Raw genomic sequence first — 25,183 nt, 5'->3', positions numbered from 1 at the left:
CAGCTCAAGGAGGGAATAGGATCTACTGAGCCATTGTTATGAGCAGGCAGGGTCTCTGTGTCTTGAAGGCACACGCTTGCAGGTGGCTTTCTGTCCCTGCATCATCGTCATGGTGTTCAGAGCCCTGGCAGGAGTGTTACTTTGGCTTGCGCTGGGGCTGGGGGAGGCGCAGCACTGCAGCCCTGTGCTGGGCCGTGTACCCCAGCACAGCGCCCTTGGCACAAGCCCTACTAGGAACATCAAGGTGCCTCGTGCCCGGCTGGCCTCTGTCCCTTGTTCACGCAGCTCCCTCGGGGGACTCACGAGGAGAGGTGACAGGGCCAAGATGGGCTTTGGGAATTACTGAACCTCCTGACAAATACTAGAACTCCCCAAGACCTTACCCCCTATGTCACCGACCTCAGGTCACCCCCAGAACCTGCAGACCCTTCACTGCTGGCTTCCCCATTTCAGCAAACGGCACCTGCTTCCACCCAGCTGCTTGAACCAAAAACCTGGGGTTACTTGTCTTTTCTTCACCCCCTCCCCCAACCAATCCATCAGCAAACCTGTCGGCAAATCAGTCAGCTACACCTTCAAACCACCAGGCCACCATCTGCCCCTCCCTGGGCTGGGTCATCTGAAGGAGCGGGCTGGTCATCCCCACCCTGTATCCTGTCCTGCGTCTATCTGTCACACAGCGGCCTCCTCAGGGTCCCTAAGCTTGCCAGGAGTCACCTGCTCCTTCCGACTCCACTGGTGCCACCTGGCCCCTGCCTCAGAGGGGACTGAGCTGTCCCCTAGCACGCCCACCGAGCTGCCTCCTTCTGGGCCCCAGGCCTGGACCACACTGTGTCCGCTCATCATCCCAACACAGGGAGAGGCCTGATGTGCCAGGTTCCCATGTGTGACACCAGGGAAGTCCTTCTCTGGTTGGTTTTCTTCCAAACGCTGTTACGCTTCTATGGCCAAACGATCAAATGTGTGCAAAGAAGCAGACTTACACTGAGCAGGTGGTGGGAAACTGACCTACATCCTTGAAGTTTCCATTCTGGATTTAAGCAAAAGCCTGATGTCTACCTGTTTCCGAGGTACCACTTCAAACTACTTTAATATTTTACTTTATCGGCTGCTAAGCAAGAATATGGGAAATTGAGATTTATTTTGTTTCCCTCTCCCAAACCCACTTGGCAACAAATTCTGAAGAATGTTAATAGCGTGTGAGCCAGATGTCACACATCTGCGACCTGTTACCGACCCCGGACCTCGGTTTTAACCCCCTGCACAGAAGATCTAAACCGCAGGAAATCAGGCTCCCTGTCTGCGGGGGCGCGAGTGAGGGGCAGGTGGTGTGGCCGAGCATGCGCACCCGGAGGTAGGTGGTAGCTGGGGTGTAGACGTGGACCTTGCCCTCCCTGTGGAGGCCCTGGCTCTTGCAGGCCATGTTCATCACCAGATTCTTGAGGGTCCAGGCCTTGCCCAGCGTCAGCTCCACAACAGCCTGGAACGTGGCTCGGTGGGGCCAGTACAGCCTGTGAGCCGCCGAGACCATCAGCCATGGACTATCCAGGTTCAAGGCTCCTGGGAGAGGCAGAGAGGAAGAAATGGCATCCCCGGCAAGAGGGGAGCTTTTGAAGAAGGGCGCGCAGGCAGCAAGCTAGAGGCTCCCATAGTCTCATCACGGTCATTCTGGGTGTATCTCAAAACTTGGAATGGGACGGAGCATGAGGGAACTTTCTGGAATGATGGTAACGTTCTGAATTTTGGCAGGCGCTTGGGTTTCATGGGTCTGTGCACCTGTCGAAACTCGTCAAATGGTACCTGGAGATGTGTGCAATTCGCTCTAGCTAATGATATAATACTGAAATGTGTACGGGTGAAATTGTACTGAAGTTTACAACTTAATTTGACCTGCACCAACAAATAAGATGGATGGATAAGTGGGCAGATGTGTAAGAAGGCAGGTGGAGTAAAATGTTAATGGTAGAATCTAGGTTGAGAGTATGTTGGTGTTCACTGTACAACTCTTTGCACTTTTCTGTATGTTTGAAATTTTCTCATGATGACATATTAGACAAAAGAAATGCTGGGACAGTTGGAGAGGGGGCACTGGGGTGTGGTGATCAAGAACATGGCCTTTACTCTTCCAAGCTGTGTGACCTCTTCGAACCCGTGCTTCCATCATCTGTAAAATGGGTACAACAGTACTGATCACTGGGTCTTGGGATAGAGGAAGCACCCATTCAGAAGAGTAAAGACCAATCGTCACCATCATCAAAAAGTTGACATTTTGCGGGCTTCCCTGGTGGTGCAGTGGTTGAGAGTCCGCCTGCCGATGCAGGGGACACGGGTTCGTGCCCCGGTCCGGGAAGATCCCACATGCCGCGGAGCAGCTGGGCCTGTGAGCCATGGCCACTGAGCCTGTGCGTCCGGAGCCTGTGCTCCGCAACGGGAGAGGCCACAACAGTGAGAGGCCCGCGTACCGCGCAAAAAAAAAAAAAAAAAAAAAAAAGGTGACATTTTGCATAAACTTTTGCCCTTCCATGATGAACTAAAACCAGGTTGCTGGACCCCTCTCATATTTTGTAATAAATGCTCCCAATCACTCAAGGACTAATTCAGTAAATATTGCTCGAGACACTTGGGACTCGGCAGTGAACAAGGAGGCACAGTCACTGCCCTCATGGAACTTGCAGTTTGGGGGTGGTAAGGGGATGGGGGAGAGATCTCGAACAAATAAACATACAATGAGACCTACCTAAGTAGAAAATGCTGAGTGCTAGGAAGGAAAAGAAAGAGGGAGTTAGACTAAGGTCAGGCAGGTCAGTGAAGGCTCCCCTAAACACATAACCATTGAGCTGAGCCCTAAATGAGAGGCAGTGGAGTGTGTCAAAGGGAAGAAACCCTCCCTCACCTCCTGCTGGAGATGGGAGACTCACTATGTGGGGAAACTGAGGCGGAGAGGCCAGGATGCAGGGAGATCCAACACAGTGAGGGCAGTGGGTGAGCTGCCAAGTTGAGAACAGGGAGATACTGAATAGAGAGCAGCTCAATGCCCTGCCCTGAGGTACCAGTCCCACAGGAGATGGGAAGGTTGCTCCACAGAAGAACAGAATAACTGAAAAAAAAAAAAAAGGTCCACAGATATGGGCCCCAGGTCCTCAGGGAGAGCCAGGACCCACCCAACCACGCAACAGGGAACCCACCAGTCAACAAGAGCACGTCCACACATACATATATACGACGGAATACTACTCAGCCATAAAAAGAATGAAATAATGCCACTTACAGCAACATGGATGAACTTAGAGATTATCATACTAAGTGAAGTAAGTCAGAAAGAGAAAGACAAATACCATATGACATCACTTATATGTGGAATCTAAAAAAATGATACAACTGAACTTATCTATGAAACAGAAACAGACTCGCAGACACAGAGAACAGACTTGTGGTTGCCAAGGGGGTGGGAGGTGAGGGAGGGATGGATTGGGAGTTTGGGACTAGCAGATGCAAACTACTATATATAGGATGGATAAACAGCAAGGTCCTACTGTATAGCACAGGGAACTATTCAATATCCTGTGATAAACCATAATGGAAAAGAATACGAAAAAAATGCATATATATGTATAACTGAATCACTTTGCCGTACAGCAGAAATTAACACAACACTGTAAATCAACTACACTTCAATAAAATAAAGTTTTTAAAAGACAGCACCACCCCCACACACATAGAGCATCCTTCCAAACAAGTTCCAAGTGACCAACTCTTAAACAAAAGCACATATCCAAGTCTTGCCTGGCATGTGGGAAAAGCCACTAGCAGGAGCTTCAGAAATAAAAAGAAAAAAAAAACTCAGGGAGAACAGACCAAAGCCCCCCAGTTCTATAATTTATGCTCTCAGAGAAGAGAAGATAATGCATTCATGGAGCAGGACACTCTAAGAAAAGAACTTTCAGGAACAAAAAATGAGCTCTTGGGAATATAAGCCAGCTAAAATTAAAACAACAGTACAGGGGCTGGCAGATGAAGTTGAGGAAATCAGCCCTCACAACAGAACAAAAGGGCAAAGAGACAGGACAAAGGAGAGAAAAGAAAGAAAATTAAAGGCTTAGTTTCTGAGGAAAACATCTGACCAACAGGAATTCCAGAACACAGAAGGAAGGAAATTACCAAAGAAACTGTACAAGAAAATTACCAAGACCCAAATGGTGTGTCTCCAAATGGAAAGGGCCTAAGTGCTCAGTACGGTGAATGAAAAGAGATTCACGCCAAGGCTCATCATAAGATTTAAAGACACTAGGAATAAAGAAAAGCTCCTGGAAGCTTCCAGAGAGTGAGAAAAGGGTCACAGACAAAAGATGATGGATCACAAATAGCACCAGACCTCTCAACTGATTCAAATCAACAGTGTCTTCAAAAATCCCAAGGGAAAATAATTTCCAGCCTAGAATTCTCTATTCAGCCAAATCAAATAAAGACAGTTTAGGGACTTCCCTGGTGGTCCAGTAGTTAAGAGTCTGCCTTCCAATGCAGGGGGTGCGGGTTCCACCCCTGATCGGGGAGCTAAGATCCCATATATCTCGCGGCCAAAAAACCAAAACATAAAACAGAACCAATATCGTAACAAATTCAATGAAGACTTTAAAAACGGTCCACATCAAAAAAAAAAAAGAGTTTAAACATTCAGGGTTTCAAAATGTTTACATCCTGTTATAGGTTGAATTGTGTCTGTCAAAAAGATATGAAGTCCTAACCCCTGGTACCTCAAAATGTGACCTTATTTGGGAATGGGGTCATTGCAGATAAAATTAGTTAAAGTAAGATCATACTGGAGTAGGGGAGGCCCTAAATCTGATATGAGTGGTGTCCTTATATGAAGAGAGAAGTTTGGACACAGACACACACACACACAGAGCACCATGTGACAACAGAGGCAGAGATTAGAGCAATGTAGCTATAAACCAAGGGACATCAAGCATCAGTGGTCACCACTAGAAGTAGGAAGAGGCAGGAAGGATTCTACCCAGGGTCACAGAGAGAAAGTGGCCCTGCTGACACCTTAATTTCAGAATTCTAGTCTCGAGGACTGTGAGAGAATACATTTCTGTTGTTTAAAGCCACCCAGTTTGTGGTAATTGGTTAAAGCAGCCCTAGCTAATGAATGTATCTCCCATGCACCCTCTCTCAGGAAACTACTGGAAGATGCACTCCATCGGAACAAAAGAGTTAACCAAGAAAGAAGATGACATGAGTGCAAGAAGCAGGGGCTGTGACCCAGAGAAGTGGAAGGCACTCCCAGGATGATAGTGAGGGGATGCCCTAGGACTACAGCTGTGCAACTGGTCTACACTGGAGCAGCAGAACAGAGGCTCCAGGAAGAGGGTCTACAAGGAAAATATGAGAACTGATTGAAGCTGATAAGTGATCTGACGTGTTCAACAACCTGGAGAAGAATTTTGCATTGTTGCTAAAAATTCTGGGAATAATCAGTAGGAGGAAAATAGAAAACTAATCAAACAGGGAAAAAAGGCTCTTATAGCTCCAGGAAAAACAAAATGTTAGAATCCTAGTATGCCATGTGCCTCAGCTGGGAGGGACATTCATCACCACAATGATGTAAACATTGAATATTAACAAACTATAACTCTTTTAGGGGGATGGAGGGAAATAGGCATGTGAAAAGGGCTGGTGTAATAGTTAAATTTTCTTCCTCTCTAGTAAGAAATATATTGAGAATGCCTATGAAAGAAAAATCAAGAAATAAGTGTGGGGTTTCCCTGGTGGCACAGTGGTTGAGAGTCCGCCTGCCGTTGCAGGGGACACGGGTTCGTGGCCCAGTCCGGGAAGATCCCACATGCCGCAGGGTGGCTGGGCCCGTGAGCCATGGCCGCTGAGCCTGCGCGTCTGGAGCCTGTGCTCCGCAACGGGAGAGGCCAGAACAGTGAGAGGCCCGCGTATCGCAAAAAAAAAAGAAAAAAAAAGAAAAAAAAGAAATAAGTGTGATTATTTTAAAAGATGGAGGGTCTGACGAGAAACAGCAAAAAGAATTTACAGTGCTTGCCATTTTCAGCAAAATTTGGGATTGGAAGACGTGAAGCAGAAAATTACTGTATTTGCTATAACTTTAACTTTTAAAAACTTAAAATTTTTTCAAGTACATATTACATGAACACAGAGAATATTATGAGCTCCCATATAACACTCAGCCATCTTCAACAATTACCAAGTCATAGTCTAATTCACTTTTTAAACTATGTATTACTTCAGTAAAAATAAAAATTAGTTCAAAAAATTAATTCAAGGATAAAACCACAGTAAATTCATTTTCTAAAGGAGAGAAAGAGTGTTCCAGGGAGAAAGAACAGCAAGTGCAAAGGCCCTGAGGTATGTCTGGGGAACAGAAGAGAGGCCAGTGGGGCTGCAGGATGATGGGCAATGGGAAAAGTAGGGTGAGATAAGGTTGGAGAAGTAGGCAAGGCCCTGTAATGTAGAGCTCTGTGGGTGAGGGTAAGAATGTGAGGGTAAGGATGCGAGGGTAAGGATGTGATTTTAAGTTTCCCGGGCCGCATGTGAGGTCTGAGTCTTGAATTACCCAGGCAAACAAAAGGGAAGGGTGTTCCAGTTAGTGGGCATGGCTTGAGCAAAGGCTCAGAGGGCAGAAATCTTCACCACTAGCCAAGGACACTCCCTAGATGACACTCACCTTCCCACTTCCACAGGGTGGCCCTGGATGTGTCCTTCCACTGCAAGCCTGCCACAAAGGGCAGCCGCCCATTGTACTGCACCTTCAGGTATGTGCTGCTCTCCACGTGGGGCTGGCGGAGGCTCAGGTGGTGCAGCTGCGTATGGAAATCCACCTGCCTCGCGGGCACCTGCAGCACAAACTGGAGGAGACCCACACCCAAGATGCAAATCAGATCATGCTGACCTAGAACATTCCATTGGCTCTCCACCGCAACCTGAGATCCCTGGCTACCAGGAATTGCCCCACCCCACCCCACCCCAAAAAGAAACCCTGCACTCATTAGCAGTCACTCCCCATTGCCTCCTTCCCATAGACCCCGGAAACCTTTAACCTACTTTCTGTCTCTCTGAATTCACCGATTCTGGACCTTGCTTACAAATAGAATCATACAGTCTGTGGCCTTTGGTGTCTGGCTTCTTTCACTTAGCATGATGCTTTCAAGGTTCATCCATGTTGTAGCAGGTGTCAGAAGTTCATTTTTATTACTGAATAACGTTCTATTGTGTGGATAAATCACTTTATCTATTCATCCATTGATGAACATTTGGGTTGTTTCTCCTTTTGGGTTATTATGAATAATGCTGCTATAAATGTTTGTGTGGACATAAGTTTTCAATTCTCTTGAGTACCTAGGAGTAGAATTGTTGGGTCATATGGTAACTCTGTGTTTAACATTTTAAGGAAACACCAAACTCTTTTTCCAGTCACGCTATTTTATGATCCCACCAATATGAGTTCTAATTTCCCTGCATCCTCACCAACACTTGTTATTGTCTTTTTTTTTTTCCGTTTCAGCTATGCTAGTGGATTTGAAGCAGCATCTCACTGTGGTTTTTTTTTTTTTTTCACTGTGGTTTTGATTTGAATTTCCCTACTGACTAATTAGGTTAAGCAACTTTTCATGTACTTATTGGCCACTTGTGTACCTTCTTCAGAGAAATATCTATTCAAATCCTTTGTCTTTTTCTTGTTGAGTTGTAAGCGTTCTTCATATATTCTGGATACAAATCCCTTATCAGACATACGATTTGCAGATGTTTTCTTCCCTTCTGTGGGCTGTTATTTCACTTCCTTGATGGTGTCCTTTGAAGCACAAATGTTTTTAAGTTTGATGAAGACCAAAGTATTTTTGTTATTACTTATACTTTCAGTGTCATATCTCAGAAACCCTTGCCTAATCCAAGGTCATAAAGATTTACTCTTATGCTTTCCTCTAAGAGTTTCATAATTCTTAAGTTTAGGTCTACAACCTATTTTGAGTTTGTTTTTATATATGGTATGAGGTAAGGGTCCAACTTCATACTCCTACACGTGAATATCCATTGTCCCAGCACCATTTGTTGAAAAGACTATTCTTTCCCCTCTTCAATTATCTTGGCACCCTTGTTGAAAATCAACTAACTGTAAATACGAGGGTTTATTTCTGGATTCCCAGTTCTGCTCTGTTGGTCTATATGTCTATCCTTACACCACTACCATAATACTGTCTTAATTACTGTAGATTTGAAGTAAGTTTTGAAATCGATAAAAGCGAATCCTCTAACTTTGTTCTTCTCTTTCAAGACAGTTGTGTCTACTCTGGGTCCCTTGAAATTCCACATGAATTTTAGGATCAGCTTGTCAATTTTAGCAAAAAGATAACTCGGGTTTTGATAGGAATAGATGGGGACCATTGAATCTGTAGATCAATTTAGGAAGTATTGCCAACTTCACATTAAATATTCCAATCCAAGTACATGGGATGTCTTCCCATTTATTTAGCTTTTCTTGAATTTCTTTCAACAATGTTTTGTAGTTTTGAGAGTATTAGTTTTACCTTCTTTTGTTAAATTTATTCCTAAGTATTATTCTTTTTGATGGTAATGTAAATGAAATTGCTTTCTTAATTTCATTTTCAGGTTTTTCATTGCTAGTGTAGAGAAATACAACTAATTCTTGTATATTAATCCTGTATCCTGAAACTTTGATGAACTCATTTATTAGCTCTAATAGATTTTTAGGTGAGTTCATTCGGGTCTTCTATATACAAGATCGTATCATCTGTAAATAGAAATAGTTTTACTTCTTCCTTTCCAATCTAGATGCCTTTTCTTCATTTCTTTTTTCTTTCTTTTTGGCCTAATCACCTTAGCTAGAACCTCCAGCACAATGTTAAATACAAATGGTGAAAGCAGACATCCTATCTTGTTACTGATCTTAGAGGGAAAGTACTTAGCCTTTTGCCATTAAGTATGATATTAGCTGTGGGTTTTTCATAGATGGCCTTTATCAGGTTGAGGAAGTGCCCTTCCATTGCTAGACTGTTGGGTACTTTTATCATGAAAAGGTATGGCGTCGTGCCAGATACTTTTCTGTGTCTATTGAAATGATCATGCGGTTTTTGTCCTTTATTCTACTAATATGATGTATTACCTTCATGGATTGTTCAAATGTTACCAACCTTGCATTCCTGGGATAAACCCCATTTGCTCCTGCTGTGTAATCCTTTTTATATATTGCTGAATTCAGTTTGGTAGTATTTTCTTGTGGATTTTGCATCTGTATTTGTAAGAGATAATGGTCTTTAGTTTTTCTTTTCTTATGATGTCTTTCTCTGGTTTGGGCATCAGGATAATAATGGCTGTATAGAATGAACTGGGAAGAGTTTTCTCTTGACAGATCATTTAGTCAATTATTTTATAGTAAATTTATTTTATAGTAAATTAAGTCTGGCACTATTCAGTCCAGCCAAGAGCCTGAGGTCTGAAAGGAGGCAGACTGGACTTTCAATCCCAATTCTGCCACACAGTAGCTGTGAGACCTCAGCTAAGTCTGTTTACACCATTTCTCTTCTGTAAAGTGAGAACAGATAATTCTTGCCTCACAAGGATTAAATGAGATAATACAAACAAAGCCTCTGACACATAGTCTGGCAGTAATTAATGGCTCACCATTGATCACTCTGCCTTTCCCTCTTCTACTCACTGTCAGCTTCTTAAAGATAAAGATTATCTTACTCATACCTGTCTCCCCAGAACCTAGCATGGTGTCTGCCACACTTATGAAGGCTTGCAGAAATGCTGCCACAAACCTCTACTCTCTTCACTAAAACCCTTGGAGCCAGATGTCTTCCAGAAATAAGAAACTTCTTCTGCTTCTGTTGACAGAAGCAGGGCATGATCAGAGGTAGGTAAGGTTATCCAAGGACGACTTCAATCAAGAATATGATTCAATAGGGGCTTCCCTGGTGGCGCAGTGGTTAAGAATCTGCCTGCCAATGCAGGAGACATGGGTTTGAGCTCGGGTCCGGGAATATCCCACATGCCGCGGAGCAACTAAGCCCATGTGCCACAACTACTGAGCCTGTGCTCTAGAGCCCGCGAGCCACAACTACTGAAGTCTGTGTGCCTGGAGCGTGCTCCGCAACAAGAGAAGCCACCGCAATGAGAAGCCCGCGCACCACAACGAAGAGTAGACCCTGCTCGCCGCAACTAGAGAACGCCCGTGCACAGCAACGAAGACCCAACGCAGCCAAAAATTAATTAATTAATTAACAACAACAACTCGTGAAGTTCTCCAAGGTCCATTGCTAAAGGACATACAACATGACTCACCAAACAAAACTAAGTGCTTGTGACAGCTCCACAGAGCAAATGTATAGAAAAAGATCTCCTTTCCAGTTCTCCAGATTATAACCATGGTTCTCTCCAGGCAGCTGAGGAGGGGACCAGGAAAAGGGATGGTAACTGTGAAAGGGAATTTTAGCCTTACTTTAAATGTTATATTTTTTCACAAGGAGAATTTATTCATGGAGTATTGGTATGATTTAAAATCAACGTAATACTTAGGAATGAAGTTAAGTAGGGAGGCAAAAGACTTGTGCACTGAAAACTACAAAACATTGCTGAAAGAAATTAGAGAAGACATAAATAAATGGAAAGACATCTTGTGTTCATGAGTTGGAAGACTTAATATTGTTAAGGTTCAATACTACCCAAAGCAATCTACAGATTTAATGCAATCCCTATCAAAATCTCAACGGTATTTTTTTGGAAGAAATAGAAAAGTCCATCTTAAAATTCATATGGAATCTCAAGGGACCCCCAAATAGCCAAAACAATCTTGAAAAAGAAGAACGAAGAGGGAGGTCTCACAAAGCTACAGTAATCAAAACAGTATGTTGCGACATAAAAGACAGACACATAGACCAATGGAATACAATAGATTGCCCAGAAATAAACTCTCACATTTATGGTTGGGGGAAAGGACTGTCTTTTCAACAAATGGTGCTGGAAAAACTGTATATTCAATGCAAAAGAATGAATATACACAGTTTAACTCAAAATGGATCAGAGACCTAAACATGAGAACTAAAACCATAAAACTCTTAGAAGAAAACATGGGATTGAAAAGCTTCGTGACATTGGATTTGGCAATTGATTTATTGAACATGACACCTAAAACACAGGCAACAAAAGTAAAAATAAATAAGCTGAACGACATCAAAATTAAACATTTTTGTGCAACAAAGGATGCTACTCATAGAGTAAAAAGGCAACCCACGGAATGGGAGAAAATATTTGTAAACTATATATCTTATAAGGCGTTAATATCCAGAACATATAAAGAACTACAATTGAACAAGCACAACAACAAAATCAAGCAACCTGATTCAAAATGGGCTAAGGATGTGAATAGACATTTCTCTAAAGATGATAATTAAACAGCCAATAAGCCCATGAAAAGATGCTCAACGTCATCAATCACTAAGGAAATGCAAACCAAAACCACAAGATCCTCATACGCATTAAGATGGCTACTATTAAAAAAACCCAGAAGTTAAGAAGTGTTGGTGAGGATGTAGAGAAACTGGAACCCTTGTGTGCTGATGTTAAGATGGTGAAATGGTACAGCTCCTATGGAAAAGAGTATGCAAGTTTCTCAAAAAATTAAAAGTCAGATTATTGTATGATCCAGCAATTCCACTTCAGGATATACACCCCAAAGAATGGAAATCAGGGACTCATACAGATATCAGTACACCCATGTTCATAGCAGCACTATTCACACAAGCCACATGTGGAAGCCAAGTGTCCACTGATGAATGAATGGATCAAAAAAACAGGGTCCATCCATACAATGGAGTATTATCCAGACTAGGAAGGAAATTCTGACTCATGTTACAATGTGGATAAACCTTGAGGACATTATGCTAAGTGAAATAGGCCAGTCACAAAAAGGCAGATGCTATACAATTCCACTTATATGAGTTTACCTAGAGTAGTGAAATTCAGAGAGACAGAAAGTAGATTGGTGGTTGCAGGGCCTGGGGGAGGGAAGGATGGAGAGTTACTGTTTAATGGGTACAGAGTTTCAGTTCTATGAGATGAAAAAGTTCTTGAGATAGACGGTGGTGATGGCCGCGCCATATGAGGGTGCTTAATGCTGCTGATCTGTGTGCCTAAAAATGGTGAAAATGGTCAACGTCATGATACGTATATTTTACCACAATTAAACACTTTTAAAAACAATTAGGAAACTCAGAAAGGTAACGTGTGCCTTATAAGAGCACATACCCGTTCAGGGGCTAAGCACTCAGTTACTCCTGATTTACCAAAAAGAGCTCACCCTCCAGGAAAACCTTCAAGTGAACCGTTTCCAAAATGCATTTTTATGCTGGAAATCTGTATTTCCCAATCCCCTCTTGCAAACTGCCCCTTGGCACACCAGCAAATGTTTAACTGCCCCAGGGGCGACGGGGCTGGAGATGCCACAGGTAAGGTCTCTGAGCCTGAGTTTTAGCTCCTGCGTCCTTGCAACCAAGACCTGCAGGGACAGGCAGCGGGGCTGCCCAGCTGCCATGTGCAAGCTGAGCCCCAGGGACGCGGCTCTGCGGAGGCTGGACTCACCTCCATGAAGTAATTGCTCAGGGCTGGGCCCGAGTCGTTCTGGAAGGTCTGGTTGATGCGGAGGTGCCTCTTGTTGCGGCTGTCATCCCAGTGCCTCCCATAGCTCGCCTCCAGCTCCCAGTGGAGGTGGCCTGAGTCCTCCTCATGCCGCAGCTGGACCTGGGACACCCCACCAGGGAGACCCCCAAGGAAGCCTTGTGTACGCAGACCTGAGCCTCCTCACAGCCACCCGCCCTGAGATGCAGGCTTGCTTATCTGGGGTGACAGCTCTGTAGGAAGCACAGATTTTTTTGCACTGGTTTTGACCTTGTAAAATATTGCGTGAGAATACGATTCACCTTCACAGTTTCTGGTGTCCCCTTAAATTCTGGCCCCGAGGTGAAAAGCTAACCTGCCCCACGCTGGTCCATGCCCTGATAAGGAGTAGAAAGAGCCAGCTGCCATGGGAAGATGACTCCTGATCTGCTTCATATGAACCCCAAATCTCCCCCTCCCCTCACTCTCCCACAGCAGCCTCCGGCTCCCTGGACAGATCCTCTGTGGATCAGGCCTTCCCACCTGTGGGCTCCTGGCAGCCACTGTCTCCTCCTACCTCTGAACCACAGGTCGAGGCAACACAGGCTCATCCATTTATTCACTCACTGAACACGTTTTCCCCCAAGTACCAAGTAGATACTTCGCTGGGCACTAGATAGCCAGGAATGAAGAAGCCAGAAGCCCCCTCCCTTGTGGGGGCAACAGTTCAGGGGGAGAAGCAAACTTGTAACAATTAACAAAGGAACAGTCACTTCTCCCTTTTGCTCACCCCACCAGCCACTCTGATGAACTGCCAGTTCTTTAACCGCTCCAATCACCCTCCCGCCCCAGGACCTTTGCACTTGCTGTTCCCTCTGCCTGTGGCACACTTCCTTGGGAACAGAACTACCTCGTATTTTAATTTTCAGCTTAAAATTCATTTCCCCCAAAGAAGCCTTCCCTGCTGCCCTGTCCAAATTAGACTCCCCTGTGCTATGCTCTCTCGGCCTCTGCCCTGTTTACCACCCATGGCACTTCCGTTTCCCTTGATTTGGTCCATGTCTCTTGCTCTCTACCACACACCCTCCCCCAGCAATGGAATGGCAGAGACTAGGTGCTGCCTTAAGCACAGCTCTCCCCCAGTGCTGGGCATAGAGTAAGTATTTAATAAACACCAGCTGAACAGGGGAAAGATGAGACTAAAGTTCCAATTCCTAATCCGTTCCCATTCACGACCTTGAGTAAATACATCTCTCTGAGGATGGGTTCAGGGTGCTCACCCACCACTTCCCTAACCCTGGGGGCTCTCTCCAGACCCCCCGCCCAGCCCCGGCACCCACCTTGTGGCTGAATGCTGGGATCTGCGTGCAGTGGAGCTCGTGGTCCAGCTCCAGCTTGTAGGTGGCCTCTGAGCCGCTCTCCACCCGCAGCTTCTGCCTGGTGCTGCACTCCTGTGCCAGCTGCTTCGCCTGACCTGTGCAGGGCAACCCAAAAACCCCTGCCCTTCCTCTGCCAGGTAGCCCTCCATCCTCATTCCAAGCAGAGGAGCGTGCAGTACAGCCCAGCTTCAGCCAGCCCCCTGGATCTGCCTCACCTAACGTCACTCATTGGAACCTGCCGATGGGGAGGTTTTAAGAGACAGATTTGTGTCCCCCCCAACACACACACACACACACACACACACACGTAGTGTTTTTTGTTGTTTGTTTTGTTTTTTTTTAACAGGCAGGTGCTCAGCTCCACACAAAGCCAGTGGAATGACTCACTAGCTAAGGAGCCTCACGGTGAGGCCAAAACACCCGAGGTGACAGTGGCACCTTAGCCCTCGGAGCCACAGCCCCAGGAGACGGTGCGGGTCCGGCCACTCCCCACCTGGCCCGCAGCCAGCATGCGGTGCCGTACCCAGGAGGCCGTACTTGATCCTCAGGGAGCTGGTCCAGAGGCGGGCCCGCTGCTGCAGCAGGCCTTGGGTGCGCAGCCCCACAAGCCCTGGCACGAAGAGCTCGCCACCCAGGGCCACCACCTGCTGCCCTTCCTCCGCCTTCCTCTCCAGCAATGCTGCGGGGAGAGCAGGTATGGTGCGGTCATGGCCTGCGCCCCAGAGACTGACACCCTACCCCCAGCACCAGGTGAGGAAAGGAAGTGGGAACCGCCCAGGTGGGTATCGCGATAGAACCAGTGCCTGAGTCTCCGCCAAGGAATGCTGCCATCAGGGCCACTGACAGTGTTTTGCACTGTCCAGGTGGCAACCCCAAAAGTCACTTTTGTGGGTCCAGACCAAAAGTTTTAAACATAAATGACGTGCATCAAGGATCATCGGGTAAATTTCACCTTCTGAAACCTGTTTCTGCTACACTGATATTCAGCCAGATCACACAGGTATAGCCATGCAGGTTAAAATATCAAAAATGCATAGGCTTCCCTGGTGGCGCCGTGGTTGAGAGTCCGCCTGCCGATGCAGGGGACACAGGTTCGTGCCCCGGTCCAGGAGGATCCCACATGCCGCGGAGCGGCTGGGCCCGTGAGCCATGGCCGCTGAGCCTGCGCGTCCGGAGCCTGTGCTCCGCAACGGGAGAGGCCACAGCAGTGAGAGGCCCGCGTACCGCAAAAAAAAAAAAAATGCATAGGCCAGCTAGTCAACAGCCCTAGCCACTCACATCACTCCCCTGGAATCTCCGAGAACACCCCACGAGCAGCATCGCCAGGAGGGCTGCAAGCCAGCTCTGGCACCAGGGTGGGCATCTGGTCAGATTGGTCAGTACCCAGGCCAGGCTGTGTGTTCAAGATACAAACAGTGCCCCATGCAATTCGGGTCAAAATGCGAAATGTGTTTTTTACACATTGTGTAACATGTAATATGGGTCAGAATCCAAACACCCCAAAAGGTGCCGGTTGACGGTTCCTGCAGAGCAGTCGAGCGCATGGGAGGGGCATCTGGGGGACTCAGGCAGAAGCTGCGAGCAGATACAGAGCCTGGATTTTCCTTGGATGGAATGTGAATACTGGGAGATCGGGTGATGGGGACTCCAAGTGGGGCGCTCCGCCCTCCCCTCCCCAAGCCTGGCCATTGAAGAAAAGTGGCAGAAAGGGGTCCCTCCTCCTACCTGACACGTGGGCCTGGTCACTCAGCAGGTTGCTCAGTGACATGGAGAAGGCCAGCCTGCTGCCTGCCTGCCGGCTGAGGTTCCCCGCGAGGACCACAGGGCTGCCCGATGTCACCAGTTTCACCTCCAGCTGGGCCTCGATCCGCTGAGCCTCACCACCTGCTGCTGGCCACAGGTTGCTCCGGCCCTGGAAAGGCCCCAGCATCCCTTGAGGGGACAGGCTCTGCCAGCAGGCTCCACCCGGACTGCAAGAACCAGGACCGGACAGAGGGCAGGAGACACAGCCTGGCTAATGGGCTTCTAGGCTGATTCTGCTGCAATTTCTTAAGCTCAATATTGTTCAAAATAGGTCATCTCTGTTACAAATTCAGACATAAGTTTGAAGGACCCTTCCTCCCTATCCCCCCAACCTCAACACCCCGTCCAATCTATCAGGGACTCTGGCCAGCTCTCCCTGCAGAATATTCAGGGACCCGACCACTTCAGCCACCTCCACCACTGCCCCGGCTTGAGCCCGCTCATCGCCACTGTGTTCCTGTGACATTCTTCTCCCGGCTCTCCTGGCTCCCACCCTGGTGACCAGGGCAAGCCCTGCCATAGGATCATGGCACACCTCTCTTCCTCAGGGTAAAAGCCAAAGTCCTTGCAAAGGCCAACAAGGCCAAGACTTTCTTTGGAAGTCAGCAGTGCAGCCCTGGCCAGACGCAGGCAAAACTGCCCACAGACACCGGGAGGCAGGACACACAGATGGCCCCAAACATGCTCTGTGTCTCCATCATTGAGGTTTTCCAGAGCAACTACAGCCCATAGCAATGGCAGCTGTCATCTCTGACGGCCACCCCAACTGTAGACCAATCCCAAGGACCTCTCTGCTGCTGCCAGCTGATCTGTTTACCCAAAAGATGTAAAAACGACCTCACTATTTCCAGACTGTCCACTACTTTATACTTTCTTGTAAATCCTGTTTTTGCCTTTGTTCCTTGACAACGGTCACAAATCACTCTCTTCTGATTACTCTTTGGCAAAGCCTTACATGATCTGTCCTCCCACCTTTCTGTCCCTTCTCCTATTCCACTCCAAGCACATGGGGGCTCAGGCTGTGCTTCTGTGCACTTTCCTGCCCCAGAACCTTTGTACATGTTGTGCTCTTTACTTGCAATACCCTTCCCCCAGAGAACCACATGGCTCTCTTCTCCACACGCTTTATGTCTTAGCTAAAAGCTATCTTCTCAATCAGGCTTAACCTGTCAGCCTATTTTAAACTGAAGCCGTGGGACTTCCTGGTGGTCCAGTGGCTAAGATTCCACACTCCCAATTCAGGGAACCCGGGTTTGATCTCTGGTCAAGGAACTAGATCCCACATGCCGCAACTAAAGATCCCGCGTGCCGCTACTAAAGAAAGATCCCGCATGCTGCAACGAAGATCCCGCGTGCTGCAACTAAGACCCGGCGCAGCCAAATAGATTTTTTTTAAATAATAAAAATTTAAAAAAATAAAACTGAAGGCAACCCTCAGACCCTTCTTCTCACATAACTTCAGACCCCTGGATCCAGCTCACTGATTCCCTTTTCCTATAGTGCTTACACAATTTGCTTATTTATTTTACTGATTATCTCTCCTATGAGAACGTAAGCTCCAAAAGGAGAGAATTTTGTGTGTGTATCTCTTTTGTGTGCTGTCTTCCCGGCACATCCTAGGTGCTTGATAAACAGTCGTTGAATAAATTAATAAAGACAATGAAAAATATAGGTTTCGTTCCCCTTCTTGGTCTCCCAGTCTCCCTCAAGGCAACCACTGTGTCCACTTCTTGGACATCTTCCAGAGACAGCATGGGCCTATATGTATGAGTCTGTATGTATGTGTGTATATGTGCGTGTGCACGCACGTGTGTGTACGTGTGCACTCCATCACACACGTGCACGTTCCCTCTTACTCTGCACAAAAACAGATGCAGGCTCTCCACTCTCCTCTGCTTCTCTCACTTAATGGTATGTCTTGGAGATGATTTTCTCTGGTTTGTATCAGAAGCTTCTCGGCAGTAGCTGTAATTGTTCTCAAAGTGCAGCCCATGAACAGGATGACTGTAGAATTTCTCATCCAAACCAGGACACTTAACGGTTAAAGAGACCACTAATCATATTGAGCTGGGTCAACGGTAAACTGGGGCTCTCCAGGTAACCTGGGACTTGGGGATGCTCTATCATTGCACCCAGCGGAGGGGGCACTGAAATCTAACACTTTCCTCCACGCCATCCTTAAACCCCATAAACACTCAGCTGAGTCGAACCCAGCTTTGCTGCTTTGTATTCCTGAGCTCATCTGCCTTAGTTTCCTCATCTCCTATGGGCTTACCAAGAGGACTAAAAGAGGGACCCGGGGTCAAAGTCACCCGTGGCCCCCCACCCCGAGAACAGGCTTTGGAAAGTTCCAGAGCCCCAGCTGTTACCGTTAATCATGATGGCTCTGAGGCAGCTAGAACTGGAGTTTCTCTAAAGGCCAATGTTTCCAGGCTACAGACAGCCCTCTGGAGAGCAGCAGGCAGGTCTGCAGGGAGGTGCAGGCAATCAGCACTTGTGCGCTTAGTGAACAGGGATGCTTCGAGGGCTCCTGGGAGCTCTGAAAATGATTTGTAGTCTCAGCCGTCAAGCAGCTGGGGCTTTAGGGGGAAGATGCTCTCCCCTGATACTTGGTCTTCCCACCCCGACAGGAAGCAGATCTAGGAGCTGAGAGTGTGTTTATGTAGCAAAACTTCCAGCCCTGGCTCCAGATTTTCAACCCAGACCTCTCTGAGAAATCACTGGAGACCGAGGCAGAACCATCAGACTCACGGCCAAAGGGGCCCAGAGGTCCTGCTTGGCAGGAGCGAGTCTACACCTGCTGTTTTTGTCCTTTTTGGAGTCACTGACCTGCCTGAGCATCAGATGGAAGGTCTAAACCCTCTCCCCAGGAGGGGGACAGACACAAAACTTCTGCACAATTGCAGGGGCTTCAATGGACCCACTGAGTCCCATCCAGGTCCTCCTGGTTGAGAACCTTAAAAAGTACCTATAACGAAGAGAAAAACGCACACACCTTTGCTCCAGGAATTCCACTGCTAAGAATTTACCCTGAAGGTGGAAAGGTGATTTATAAGACCAAGAACCTGGGAAAAACTCCAGAGCCCTCCACTACGGAACCAACTAAATAAATTCCACCCCATTGACTATTATGCGGCCATTCAAAATACATGGTAGACATTCTTGTTTTTAAAATAAAAGATGGGGGGGAAATATATTGATATCTATTTGGGGATTGTAGGCATAGATGATTTCTAAGAGGAGTCCCAGAAAATGAACAATGATTGGCTTTGAGGAGGGGTGTAAGGGAAAGTTTTTAACTCTATACCTGTGCTGACCCATAGAACTTTCTACAATGATGGGAAAGTTCTAAAAAGTGGCCAGTGCAGCTGAGAAACCATATCTTTAACTTTCTGTTACTCTGACTCACTTAAATAGTCATGTGTATAGGGGCCATCGTACTAGACACTCAGCTCTATGCCCTTCTGTACCTTTTGAACTTGGAATCATTTAAATGAATTACCTATTTTTTTAACTAAATTAAATTGTACCAGTATGTGCTGGTACAAAAAGATATATTTTTGACTGAAAAAAAAAAAAAGCAGCATGCAAAGAATAAAACTAAACTCTAAACTGAAAGGTTTTATAAATCTATGAACTGTATTATGGGTTGAACTGTGCTCCCCCTCAAAAGAAGTTGAGGTCCTAACCCCCAGGACCTGTGAATGTGACCTTACTTGGAAAAAGGGACTTTGCAGATGATCCAGTGAGGTCATTAGGATGGACCCTAATCCAGCATGACTGGTAAACTTACAAAAAGAGAAATTTGGACACAGATACCTACAGAAGGCAGACAATGTGGAGATACAGGGAGAAGACAGCTATCTACAAGCCAAGAAATGCCTGAGGCTACTAAAAACTAAGAGAGAAGCATGGACTAGATTCTCCCTCACAGCCCTTAGAAGGAACCAACCCTGCCAACACCTTGATTTTGAACTTCCAGCCTCCAGAACTGCGAGGGAAAATTTTCCATTGTTTAAGCATCTCCAAATTTGGGGCACTTTGTTAAGGCCGCCCTGGGGAACTCATACAGATTTCTTGGTGTGTGCACTGACATTTCTTCTGGAAATCTGGGGAGTGGCACTCTTTCACTTACCTTTTTATACCTTTCTCTACTCTGAATTTTTTAAAGCATGCTCCTGTGTTGCTAATATTATCAATTTATGACATCAATAGTGGTGAGATTTGAGCTCATTTTTTTCTTCTTCCTACTCTTCTGGGTAACAAGAAGTCACAAACGTTATTGGTAGGTGGAAGGAGAAGAACAGCTAAAACACCAAAGGAGGTGGTGATGAGTAAGCAGGGACTGGGGCTTGAAATGCCCAGGGAGGTGGCAGGAGCCAACGCCGGTGGGCTGAGGACGGGGAACAAACCTTGACGTAGTAGACGTCCCTGTCGTCCAGTATCAGTTCCAGGTGACCCATGCAGCCACTTTGCAGAGTGTCAATCTTTCCTGGGAGACAAAGCGAGAGTTTAGAGACCAGGGTTCAACATCCTGGATCCGCCCCTGTGTTCACCAGGGGATGTCCTGCTTGTTTCCTAATCTCCGAGCCTGTGGCTCCTAGCCCATAAAACGGGGCTATATTTAGTGCCGACCTCAGAGGGCGGCTGAGGAATCCACAGTGAGCGGGCTGCATCTGGCACATGGCCGATGGGTAGGAACACGGTCATTACCGTCCAACTCAATTTTCTTCTTGGGATGGAGAAGCTTGAGCCGGAACTTCCTCTGGGGCCAGCTGTAGCTGACATCCACCCCGACGTCCCTGGGCACTTCCGACCCGGGCGTGCCCATGAAGACGTGGGCTGAGGCTTCTCGAGGGAGCCAGCAGTCCTTCTGGAAACACAGCAGAGTCCTCAAGATCAAGAACCCATCCAGGCCCCCCACCTTCAAAAACTTGAGTTCTTATGCTTATCCTTGTCCTGCTAAGAACAGATAAGAACCCCCAAACCAGGAATTTGGGGATCCATATCCTGGAGGAGAGTCCTACAGGACAACTCAGGACCCCAGGGACAGGATCTCAGTTTGTTCAGCAAACAGCCAGGGAAGGAGGCTTATCGTACACCATCGGCACCCTGCCCAGATCCCCTCGGACCCTTGACCAGCTCAGCATGCTCATCTCCCAGCTTCCGTGCACTTTGCTCTTAACCCCTGGCACCTGGGACCTCCAGAGCATTGCCCTCTGGCACAGGAGGGAAAAATATCCCGGCTCCTTAGCCTCAAGGGGACCAAACTCTGAGATTAACTCCTGCTCCAGGGCTGCCCAGGGATCACGTTGAGGCTGCCACTGCACCTGCCATCACTCCTGCTCAGCTTCTTCCCCTTCCCTACCCTATTTTCTCCACCCTCTTCCTGGGTCCTCCTGGAGTCTTTTCTTCATCCACACTTTTACCCAAATCCTTGGCTCCAGTCTGCTTCTGGGAAAACACAGCCTAAGACACGGGCCCCCTTTAAAAACCTGCATCAGGGACTTCCCTGGTGGTGCAGTGGTTAAGAATCCACCTGCCAATGCAGGGGACACGGGTTCGAGGCCTGGTCCGGGAAGATCCCACATGCCGCAGAGCAACTAAGCCCATGCGCCACAACTACTGAGCCTGCACGCTAGAGCCCATGAGCCACGACTACTGAGCCCATGTGCCACAACTACCAAAGCCCACGTGCCTAGAGCTCGTGCTCCACAACAAGAGAAGCCACAATGAGCAGTCCACGTACTGCAAAGAAGACCCAACGTAGCCAAAAATAAAAATTAATTAATTTTAAAATAAACCAACGCTGCATCATCGTCATTCATTTAGTACCAATAAATGTTGACTACTGTGTGTGAGGCACAGTTGCAGGCACAGGGAATGCAACTGAGTGTTAGACAAAAAGTCCCGCCCTCTTGGCACCTACATTCTAGAGGGGGAGGCACAGGACCTCCAGACACAGAAGTAGGTAAGACAGCAGCTCACCACCACCAGCTGCTGAGCGCTCTGCTGACAAACTCAGAGGGTCAGGGGCCCTGACAGGGTCATTGTTCTGGACTGGGTGATCAGGGAGGGAAGCTGCCTCTGAGGAGGGGGCATTTGATGAGACTTGAAGGAAGCAAGGGAAGGAGTTGAGTGGATGTCTGGGAAAGACTGTTCCAGGCAGAGGAAACAGACAGTGCAAAGGCCCTGGGGCAGCAATGCACTTGGCATTTAATAAAAAGGAGGTCGGTGTGTCTGGAGAGCGGTGAGCCTGGTAAACATTTGCGGAGATGGGGAGGAGAGGCCGGCATGGCAGGATCACTGAAAGCCTATGGGTCAGGGTGAGTGGGTCCTATTCTGAGAGGAATAGGAGCCACTGGAGACTTCTGAGCAGGGGAGGGACACAGTCATTTTGGGATTTTGGAAGGTCTGTCTGGCTGCTGGTGGAGAACATATGGTAAGGAGACAAGAGCGGGAACTGGGAAATCAGATAGGGGGCTGCTGAGTGCCCATTCTGTGCCAGGTGCTGGGGACACAGGGGTGAGAAAAACAGGCACTGTTCCCAGGAACTGAGTGACTAGTGGGGAAGACAGATCTTAACCAATTGGTTTCAGTAATGAACACAAATGTGATCTAAAGGGAAGGAACATGATCGTACTAGAGCACTAACAAGGGAATATGACCACTTCGGGGTAATCAGGGCAGGCTTCACTGAGGAGGTGACCCCCTAAAGTGAGCTCTGAAGATTGATTCAGAGTTATAAGTCATCAAGCCAGGGACAGAGGATCAGCATGTGCAAGGGTCCTGAGGCAGGAGGGAGACTACAGCAGGACCAGCCCAGCTGGTCCTGCTCCAGGGAGGAGGCCCATGTCTTTATGAGTGATCCCCAAGGCTGAGGCCTGAGTAGAAGACCTAGGGAGACCCAGAACCTGGCTGGGAAAGGAGGAGCCATTCCGTAGGGCCTACCGGGGGGTGGAGGGTATAGGCAGCTTCCAGCAGATAGCGTTGGAGCCCCCGGTCCTGCTTCTTCAGCATCACAGCCGCAAACACAGGCACCGAGAGCAGGTAGGGCTGCCCGGCTGGAGGCCAGCTCACTTCAGTGCACAGCTGCCAGCCCCAAGTGCGGGACGCTGTGAGAAAGGGAGCAGGCAGCATGGTCAGTAGAGAGCCAGAGGGCTCGAGGCAGGCCATGGATGCGCCCATCAGCAAAGAAGGAGCATCTCTACATTCTTTTGAGAAACAGTATCGTGTAGACATTAACCGTATGAGGCGGTACTGTGTGGACCAGGGTTTCTCAGCCTTGGCGCTATTGACACACTGGTCTGGATAATTTCTTGTTGTGGGAAGCTGTCCTGGACTCAACCCACTAGATACTGGTAGCACCTCCCGCACCAGGATGACACCCCAAAATGTATCCAGACATCGCCAAATGTCCCGAGGGGCCAAAAATTGTCCCCAGTTGAGGACCCCTGGTGTAGACTATCAGAGTGTCGGGCAGTACTGTGTAGGACACAGGCTCTGGAGCAAGAATGCCTGGATCCACGTTCCAGTTCTGCCACTTCCCAGCTGTGTGACCTTGGACAAGTTACTTAACATCTCTGTGCTTTGGTGTTTCTCATCTGTCAGCTGGGAGTGATAACAGTTCCAGCCCCATGGTGTAGCTGTGAGGATTAACAGCTCAGCAAGCATTTAGGACAGAATTTAGCCTAAAGAAATCATTTAAGTAGGCCCCTCCCCCACCTCAGCCCCAACATGACTGCAAGATCTGTGACTGTTTGGTATACCTCCTTCCCCTCTGTTTTCAATTTTGTTGCCTTTCACCTGATGTTATTATCAAAAAAATTTTCTCGTGCTATTAAAACATGTCCTTCATTACAGAGCTTAAAAGTTATGGGATATCTCAGTACTTTACTAAACCAGGAATTGGCAAACGTTTTCTGTAAATGGCCAGATAGTAAATATTTGAGGTTCTGCTGGTCACACAGTCTGTTACTCAACTCTGCTGTTGCTGAAGAAAAGCCACAGGCAACGGGCGTGGCTCTGCACCAATAAAACTTCATTTATGGACACTGAAATATGAATTTCACAAATTTCTCATGTTATGAAATAGTCCTTTTGATTATTTTTCTGCATTTGGAAATGTAAAAGTCTATTCTTAGCTCAAAGGCCCTTACAATAAGTCATTCGCCTACTGTTGGATATTTGAGTTGCTGCCTATTTTTTTGCTCTGTAAATAATGACGCAACGAACATCTCTGGGCACAGGGCATTTTAAAATGATTTTGGTTTATTTTCATAAGGTAGAGTTCTAGAAGCAGCATCATTGAGTTAAGGGGCTTAAGTACTTTTAGGGCAGAAGAGTAACTCTGGAATTTGGACCTGGCATCTTAGCCCTCAGCCCCCAGGACAACCATCTCGGGACAATGACACGGAGGCCATGCTGGCACCTACCTTCCTTGTCGGTACAGGATCGGGCCTCAGAAGGGACGTGAGCATGACTGAGGCTCCTCATGCCATCCCCAGTGATGAGAAACAGCTGAGAGCTGGGTGGGAAAGGAGGAAAGGGCCAGGCGAGCTGTTTTCACTCAACCATAAAGCCACCAGGCAAGGCACTAGGGCAAATCCCACTATCAACAGGACAGGCCTTTGGGGAGTCTGCACACTGGTGGGGAAGACACTCCATGAACACAGAGGGTGACAAGCGCTATGAAAAACCTAAAATGGGGCACAGCATGGGCATAGGGTCTGTCCTGGAGACAGAGCAGGACGTTCTTCAGCTCGGGGTTTGGAAAGGACTCTCTGTAGGGGTAACATTCGGTCAGAGAATCAAAGGATGAGAAGGAGCCAGCACTCCAAACAAAGGGAACAGCAGGTGCAAAGGCCCTGGGGTGGGAGAAAAGGGGGCTCTTTGGTAGCACAGATAAAAGGGTGGTGAGAGGGGGTCAGAATGGAAGGGGGTAGCGAGGGGCAGGAAGGAGTGACAGGAGACAGGTGAGGGGGGTGGGCAGGGCCTCCATCGGGCAGGAGAATCATGTGGAGCTGGGTTATCCTAGAAGCAAGCAAGGGATTTTAAACAGGGGAGGGGGGAGCACGATAGGACTTAACTGACATTTCAAAGGACCCTACTGGCTGCTGCCGGGAGAGGGTCAGGAGGGCAGCAGAGCCTCCAGCAAGGGTGGGACACAGGGAAGGAGGCAGGTGGAGGTGGGGGCAGCCTGGCTTCTCCCGTTTCCTTGGAAATCACTGTTCTCTAAGTGTCACCTCTCCAGGGGGCTGGGGACAAGCAGGCCTCAGGAGGGACCCCCATAAATTGCTGAGGAGTGTGGAAATCCCCACCTCTAGGCTGCCCTCAGTCCCTGTCACAGACACACCCACCCCACC

At 47.7% G+C, this 25,183-nt stretch overlaps 1 protein-coding gene across 1 annotated transcript in view; it reads right to left on the bottom strand.

Annotated features, from left to right (window-relative positions):
* Nucleotides 1-25,183, bottom strand: part of LOC101325118 (uncharacterized) — a 288,914-nt gene that overhangs the window by 70,937 nt on the left and 192,794 nt on the right. Inside the window, exons 23-32 of the mRNA XM_073793232.1 lie at nucleotides 24,254-24,345; nucleotides 22,770-22,933; nucleotides 20,532-20,691; nucleotides 20,231-20,310; nucleotides 15,741-15,927; nucleotides 14,539-14,694; nucleotides 13,977-14,110; nucleotides 12,622-12,780; nucleotides 6,692-6,872; nucleotides 1,349-1,560 (exon numbers count right to left, since the gene is read on the bottom strand). Coding sequence (XP_073649333.1) covers nucleotides 1,349-1,560; nucleotides 6,692-6,872; nucleotides 12,622-12,780; nucleotides 13,977-14,110; nucleotides 14,539-14,694; nucleotides 15,741-15,927; nucleotides 20,231-20,310; nucleotides 20,532-20,691; nucleotides 22,770-22,933; nucleotides 24,254-24,345 — 1,525 coding nt within the window. The remainder of the gene's footprint in view (nucleotides 1-1,348; nucleotides 1,561-6,691; nucleotides 6,873-12,621; nucleotides 12,781-13,976; nucleotides 14,111-14,538; nucleotides 14,695-15,740; nucleotides 15,928-20,230; nucleotides 20,311-20,531; nucleotides 20,692-22,769; nucleotides 22,934-24,253; nucleotides 24,346-25,183) is intronic.

This window comes from Tursiops truncatus, chromosome 15, assembly GCF_011762595.2.
Source record: "Tursiops truncatus isolate mTurTru1 chromosome 15, mTurTru1.mat.Y, whole genome shotgun sequence".
Classification (NCBI taxonomy): Eukaryota; Metazoa; Chordata; class Mammalia; order Artiodactyla; family Delphinidae; genus Tursiops; species Tursiops truncatus.
Note: the sequence above shows the minus strand (reverse complement) of the source record. Positions and strands in the feature narration are given on the sequence as shown.